Source organism: Solanum tuberosum, unplaced genomic scaffold (genome assembly GCF_000226075.1).
Source record: "Solanum tuberosum cultivar DM 1-3 516 R44 unplaced genomic scaffold, SolTub_3.0 scf00210, whole genome shotgun sequence".
Taxonomy (NCBI): Eukaryota; Viridiplantae; Streptophyta; class Magnoliopsida; order Solanales; family Solanaceae; genus Solanum; species Solanum tuberosum.
In genome coordinates this window covers 412,981-420,591 of record NW_006239135.1, presented here as the reverse complement: position 1 = coordinate 420,591, position 7,611 = coordinate 412,981, and the positions used below count along the sequence as shown (strand labels likewise).

Below are 7,611 nucleotides of genomic sequence, written 5' to 3'. Positions count from 1 at the left end.
ATTGAGACGTAGAGAATACTAATATACTTCTTTTTATTCTTGTACACTTAAAATTTGAAATGGAAGGCCAAAAAAATTTGGAAAATTCTGATCTTTATTAAGAAAATGGAGAAGAAGAGATGCTTTTTAACTTTATCTTTAACGTGTGAGAAGAACCCCAAATGTTCAATTAGTAATTATATTTTGAAGTTAGAGAAAAAAAAAAGATTCTCTTGGGAAGATTACTTTGGTTTCTTTCTCACTTTTTGATTTTCTTTTGTCTTTTTCTTTCTTTCTTTCTTGTTTTGCTTAGCATAAGTCATATTCACATTTACTTTTGTTTTTTTATAGTATAAGTTTTCTTGAAGAATGTATTTAGCATTTTGGGGTTGTAGCACAATATCAACCTGGGGTGTCCTTTTTCTTGCTTCTTCAGTGTAACATAAAAAAGCTGAAATCTTTACAACATCATAGACATTTGGGGTTTTACTACAGTACTGTCATGTATTTCTGCATTCAAAGAAACTATAAGTTGTTGATTTGGCTTTGTGTTGTTTTTTTGGGATTGTGATATCTTGTGTTTTTGTGGGATTTGGGTTTTGTGTGGAAATTTGAACTGCATTGTGTGAAAAAGAAGAAGAAGAAGCAGAGGTATGGCAGGTGGTGGAGCTGCACCACCACCAAAACAAGATGAGAATATACCACACCCTGTCAAAGATCAACTTCCAAATGTTTCTTACTGCATTACTAGTCCTCCTCCTTGGCGTAAGTTTCTACCAACTTTCTTGAAAACACACTTTGTGCTTCATGCATACTTGGTCCCTGACACGTTTCGAATTTTGAGATTCAAACAAGTTTATCATATATCTTTTAAATTTTTTGAATTGCTAATTATTGTGACTTACCGTACTTTTTATGGAGTTTATAAATATGTAAATTTCACTTTAAAAAATTTGTAGATTCCATAATTAAATTTTCAGTCATACTTAAATTGTTTGGGCTCTCGAAAAACAAAATATATCACGTAAATTGGGATAGAGGGAGTATTATATTTTGTTTCCATGTGATTATTAACAACAAACAACAACAATGTACTTTGTGTAATTCTACAAGTGGTGTCTGAGGATGGTGGTGTGTACGTAATTTTGCCCTACCTTTGTAGAAGATTGTTTCTGATAGATCCTGATCAGGTCTTCCATGTGATGATTGTTTCTATAATTTTTTCTTTTTGACTTAATGGTTTTAATTTGTTGTTGTTCTCATCCATTCTGTGTGTGTATGATTTCAGATATGTGATTTCATTAGTTGCATAGTAGCTAGTTGTTGGTTCAATCTTTTGTTTCTTGAATCAAAGACCTTTAAAGACACCTTAGATTTTTAGTTTACTGTGCATGTTACTTTCTCCTACCTCTCACTCTCTCTCTCTCTCTCTCTCTCTTTTGGTGGGGATTTAATGCCTTTGTGTTTTGATAACTTGAACATGTTGAATTTCTTGTTGCAGCTGAGGCCATATTACTTGGGTTCCAGCACTACATTGTTATGCTTGGTACAACTGTACTCATCCCTTCAACTCTGGTTCCCCAGATGGGAGGTGGAAAAGTAAGAATTTCTCCTTCCGTTTCAATTTACTTGTCCTACTTTCCTTTTTAGTTCGTTTAAAGAAGAAACGTCTCTTTCCCTTTTTGACAACTCTTTAATTTCAATTTTCCATGTGACATGTTCAAGATTAGGGATATTTTGTTACATTCTATGTATCTTTAGTTTTAAGACTATAAGATTCAAGAGTTTATTAACTTTCTTAAATTCTGTGTCGAAGTCAAAACCAAACAAATAAATTGAAATGGAGTGAGTACCATCATATTCAAATTCTTGGTATAGTTTCTTTTAGGTACTTATGTCTTTAACCTGATTACAACTTGGCTTCCAATACTAGGGTAGGAGTACACTATCTATCTAATTTGGATCCGTGTTTTACTGGTTAGGAAGAGAAAGCAAAGGTGATTCAGACATTGCTCTTTGTTGCTGGTTTGAACACACTAACTCAGACTTTGTTTGGCACAAGACTACCTGCTGTTATTGGAGGCTCTTATACTTTTGTACCAACAACACTTTCGATTGTCTTGGCTGCTCGATATAACGATATTTCGAGCCCTCAGGAGGTTAGCTAATTAGAATCTGTGTCAATTGCAGCATTCCTACTGATGTTTATGTAATAATTTGAATTGGTCTTTTCTTTTACATATATAGAAATTTGAGAGGATAATGCGAGGGATTCAAGGAGCCATGATTGTAGCTTCAACTCTTCAGATTGTTATTGGCTTTAGTGGCCTATGGCGGAATGTGACAAGGTGAGTTAAATGATCAGCAAAATATATGATAAACAAAAGGATTAAAAGAGTGATTCTGATAAATGTTACTTGATTATTTTATTGTTTTACCGTATCTATGGCATGTCAAAGACTGAAGGGTTAACTAGTTAGACCTATTTCCCATTTCAAATTTCAGGTTAATCAGTCCACTATCCGCCATTCCATTGGTAGCTCTATCAGGATTTGGATTATACGAGTTTGGTTTTCCTCTGGTAATCCATTTGTGTCATATCTGTACAAATTAGATTCTGGCTGAAATGACAAGCTTATACGTCTTGGTAACTGACTTTTTTGCATATAGGTAGCAAAATGTGCAGAAATTGGATTGCCGCAGCTTATCATTCTCTTAATCTTTTCACAGGTGCATTTGGTCACAACTTTCTTAGAATTCTTCTAGTTCACTTTATGGACTTCGAAAAAATGTTGCCCTCAATCTGACTTTTACAAGTTCAACTAACATGTTAATAAATATTTCTGCATCTGTATACAGTACATACCCCATTTGATGAAAGGGGATAAGCATGTCTTCGACCGGTTTGCTGTTATATTCTCTGTGATGATTGTATGGGTCTATGCTCACATTCTCACTGTAGCTGGAACTTACAAAAATGCACCAACAAAGACTCAGCTTAGCTGCAGAACTGATCGTTCTGGAATTATCAGTGGATCTCCATGGTAAGGGTACTTCATTCTCTTGAATATGGAACTGTCATAATTTATCAAGATAAAGTCTAGACTGAAGGGCTATTATCCCTTCCTATACACATACATTGAGTTGGCAACGACACATAATTGTTGGATATGACTCACATAATGTCAAACAGGTTATATTAGCAGTAGTAAAAAGAGGTACGCCATTAACCATGAACTGCTAGCTAAACCTTCCACTCATATATCTTGGACAGGATTAGAGTTCCATATCCATTTCAATGGGGAGCTCCCACATTCGATGCCGGAGAAGCATTTGCAATGATGGCAGGTTCATTTGTTGCGCTGGTTGAGGTTAGTTAATTTCAATAGTTTGTCTCCCAGGTTATGGTCCATCTGATTCTGATGGAGTTATCTTCTCTTCCATGTGGTTGACGTTTACTTATTAGCTACTTGAAGACTGCCTAATTGATACAAGTTCTTCTCATGTTTTCACTGTCAACAGTCCACTGGTACTTTCTTTGCCGTGTCAAGGTATGCCAGTGCAACTCCTATACCTCCTTCTGTCCTTAGCCGCGGTGTAGGTTGGCAGGTAAATCTACTAAAACACTGCACGGCCAATTCTATATCTCATCAATGTAGATATTCACATCTTTCATAGCTTAAACTTTAAATGTCATTTATTGTTTACCTATGTTATTTACTTCAAGCAGAAACAGTTAAAATGAACACAATTATTTCCTTGTCTCAATTCCTTTGTTGTTCAAGGTAACTATCCGTCAATTGTATGTGGCTCTAAAATTAGTTTTCCTCGTCTTTTTAAGGGTGTGGGCATATTGTTCTCAGGAATATTTGGAACCGGAACTGGCTCATCTGTATCTCCGTAAGACTCTTGTCAAGTACTACCAAAGATGAAATTTTGCTACTAGTGTGCAAGCATAGTCCTTATCCTCATTGCAAACAACTTTACCTTTTCATTTCTATTCAATAGGGAAAATGCTGGCCTGCTGGCATTAACCCGTGTTGGGAGCAGGAGGGTTGTTCAAATATCTGCTGGTTTCATGATCTTCTTCTCGATTCTTGGTAAGTTGTTTGCTGCATGTAGTCATTTAGGACAGATATCCTGTTCATTCTTTAGCGTAAAACGTTATTTCATAGTTAAACTTGTGTTCATCCAGGGAAATTTGGAGCTGTCTTTGCGTCAATCCCTGCGCCAATAGTTGCAGCATTGTATTGTCTCTTCTTTGCCTATGTTGGTATGTTTTGTCAGTTAAAGTCTTTTGTATATTCCTAGGACAACAACATCATGATAAACCTTGTCCTTAATCTGTTTGCAGGTTCAGCTGGTCTCAGTTTTCTCCAGTTCTGCAACTTAAACAGCTTTCGAACAAAGTTCATTCTAGGATTCTCAATTTTCATGGGCTTATCCATTCCACAGTACTTCAATGAATATACAGCAATAAATGGATATGGTCCTGTTCATACTAGAGCTAGATGGGTAAGTAACCCCTTTTCCATTCGAATTACTACATTGATATTATTATACAAAATATCACAAGTTTTATCCTTCATCGTACTTTGAGGTCATTCATACCCTCGTTGTTTGAAAATCGTCTTGCGTTTGCCATTGTCCCTAATGGAGCTCCAACATAGCCACTAACTAAAGTATATTAGTGTTGGGTATTTGCCTCGAGTTTCTTACCATAAATTGGTTTTCTTTTTCCTAAAAGGAAAACATAAAGTCTTCATATTTGGTTAGTCCTTTTCTTGTAGGAAAAAGTTTAGGACTCTATAAATAGTGGCTTGTTCCTTCTAACTTAATCAACATTCACTATGTAGTCCTAGAGGCTTTGAGAGTTTTGGTTAGGAGTGAATGTGGGACACAATTGATGCGTTATCACTTGTGTGAACCTCTTTGTATTCCGAGTGAATTGGATGAAGTTATTTCTCTCTAAATTTTGTACTCATAAATCTATAGCGGATTGCTCATCTCCTTTGTGGACGTAGGTTAATTGATCGAATCACGTTAAATTTTTGTGTCTTTTGGTATATTTCTTGTTTGTCTACTTACTCGTGGTCTTTCGAGGTTCGCCTTGTTAGCTTCCACATGACACCTAATTATTTCGGCCCTAACAATTAGAGGGTTTGAACTATTCCGTCATCTAGTTTACAAAATATGTACAAAGTATATAATATACTAAATATACATATATTATACATAGAATATACATACCTATACACAACATATACATATATATGTTGTATATACTTCAGCCTGATTGGTAAACTAGATGGCCAAATGGTATATATTGGTAACGTTCCCTAATTTTAAACCAAGTATTTTGACATGTGGAATCTATCCCATCCATATTGGAGTTCCGTTAAGATCAAGGACAACTACGAGAAGATTTTCTAATAACAAGGGTATGAAAATGAAAGATGACGAAGTATAAAGAAGTAAAATTTGACATTTTCCCTTTCTTCTTGTACTGTGCATGAGTTCCTGCATTTTATTCCTTCTTACCAGTTCAATGACATGATCAATGTGCCCTTCTCGTCGGAGCCATTTGTTGCTGGTTTACTTGCATTATTCCTGGATGTATCACTGCATCGAAAAGACGCTGCAACAAGGAAGGACAGGGGCATGCCATGGTGGGATAAATTCAAATCATTCAAAACAGATACAAGAAGTGAAGAGTTTTATTCATTGCCCTTCAATCTCAACAAGTTTTTCCCATCTGTATGATTCAAGGGGAATATATTTATATATAGATATACTCCAAACTTTATTGCCCCTAATTTTTCTTGTTTCCAGTAAATTGGGAAATATTAAGCATGAGTGACTTGTTTAGTGACCAGTCCACTCCTAATGCTGTTTGTTAGAGGTATATCAATATGATTATCATTTTAAAATTCCTTTAAAAAAGTGTCTTTTTGTTACGAGTTATTTGCGATTTGCACTCCTAATGTACCTGTATCTTGATACGAGTACATGAATATGACTATCAACCTTACATGTAATAGGTGTTGATCGTGTAAAGAATATTTATATCGAAAAGTGTCATTTTGTCGCGAGTTTTTTGTGATTTGCACGCCTAATGTCTACAAAGATGTAAGGTTTGCATACATGCTATCCTTCTAGACCTCACTTGATTTCACCGGATATATGGTTATTGTTTTCCGGTGATATATTCATTTCTTTACAAAATCCTAATTTTTATTTATTTGATTTGGAATGAACAAATGTGCATTAAATAGGATTTAGGGTAACAAACATATGAGTCTATGATTTTGGGTTTCAGTTTGTGATTGACAAGATGGGCCTATTCTAAAATGGGCTTCTTTCTCTTTGGCCCACTAAATTTAGAATGGAGAAAATAAGACCACCTTGCACTTGAGGTGTGTTAGGTAAATTGGAAAATATCTTTTAAAAAAAGGAAAATTGTATGAAATAGCAAACTATTAATTCTAATTAAATGGTAGAACCACAGTTTGATTTAATTGTAACCCGTAGAAAACAATTGTCATTCGCCTCTCTCCCTGAATTTCTCGCTCGCCACTCCCCATTTCTCGCTGCCAGTCTCTCCCTCGCTTCTCTCACTTTATACAAACACAAATATATAAAATGTGTTTGTGTTTGTATAAAGCGAGAGAAAACTGTATATATACATATCTTTTCGTTCGCCTCTCTCCCCAGAGAATCTCGCTCGCCACTCTTCAGATCTCGGTCGCCACTCCCACTCGCTTCTCTCACTTTTATACAAACACAAATGTATAAATTACGTTTGTGTTTGTATAAAGCGAGAGAAAATTGGATATACAAATTCATATATTTTCGCCCTATACACTTATAATTATACAAATACAGATCTTTTCATGTCCAGTTTTCTTTTGTCTTTCTCTCTTTCTCGCTTTATACAACACAGATTATACAATTGATTCTTCTGTATATGTATACCGAAATATACATATTAATAGCCATAGCAAACATAAAGTTTGCTATAGAGCGCAATTATACAAACTATAGCTATAGCATACAAATATGATTTTTATGTTTGCTAAACCTAAAATTTACTCTTTAGAAAATTCATGTTTAGTTAGTAAAAAAAAATATCTTTTTAGAAAAATAAATAAATTTCTTAAAAAAAAGGAAATTGTTTTTCTTAATGGTAAGAGCGAAAACACACTCCACAAGTAGCATTCTATAATTGTCTCTTCTTTAACTTCCAACACACCCCCGCCTCCATCCCCATAGCCCCAAGTGTCGTAGCCACATATCGTCAAAAAATTATATTATGACTATAGAAAATCGTACGAAATATGTAGGTCACAAATTATTTTTGTCACGACCCAGACCGTCGTGATTAATACCCACACTAACCCTCCGGTGGGAGAACCACTACTACTATCCAAGCTAAGCAACTTAACCAAAAACTAAGGCATTTAAAAATACGGAAGCAGGTTTAAATGTCTAGGAAAAGAAAAATAGGGAGTTTCCATAAACTCCAACAAAAGTCTAACAAAACAAATGCGGAAATACCTAGAACTTGAAAGTCAATATACCAAAACATCTAAAGTTCAACAAGTCAAAGAAAATGGTTACAACCCAATTAAA

General features: G+C 35.0%; 1 protein-coding gene across 1 annotated transcript; it reads left to right on the top strand.

The window, feature by feature from the left end:
- Positions 1–293: 293 nt before the first annotated feature.
- On the top strand, positions 294–6,071 carry LOC102578566 (nucleobase-ascorbate transporter 7). The gene is made up of 14 exons (XM_006355885.2): positions 294–744; positions 1,481–1,578; positions 1,962–2,138; positions 2,227–2,327; positions 2,485–2,560; positions 2,650–2,709; positions 2,839–3,023; positions 3,254–3,350; positions 3,502–3,588; positions 3,821–3,879; positions 3,988–4,079; positions 4,175–4,252; positions 4,334–4,494; positions 5,524–6,071. Exons 1-14 carry the CDS (start codon positions 633–635, stop codon positions 5,740–5,742), a joined length of 1,602 nt encoding a protein of 533 aa, XP_006355947.1. The 5' UTR covers positions 294–632; the 3' UTR covers positions 5,743–6,071.
- The last annotated feature ends 1,540 nt before the right edge of the window (positions 6,072–7,611 follow it).

Coding starts and splice junctions, on each gene's coding strand:
- LOC102578566 (XM_006355885.2), top strand. CDS start 633: ATGGCAGGTGGTGGAGCTGCACCACCACCAAAACAAGATGAGAATATA. Junction 3,351..3,501: donor CATTTGTTGCGCTGGTTGAG/GTTAGTTAATTT, acceptor CACTGTCAACAG/TCCACTGGTACTTTCTTTGC. Junction 4,495..5,523: donor TTCATACTAGAGCTAGATGG/GTAAGTAACCCC, acceptor CCTTCTTACCAG/TTCAATGACATGATCAATGT.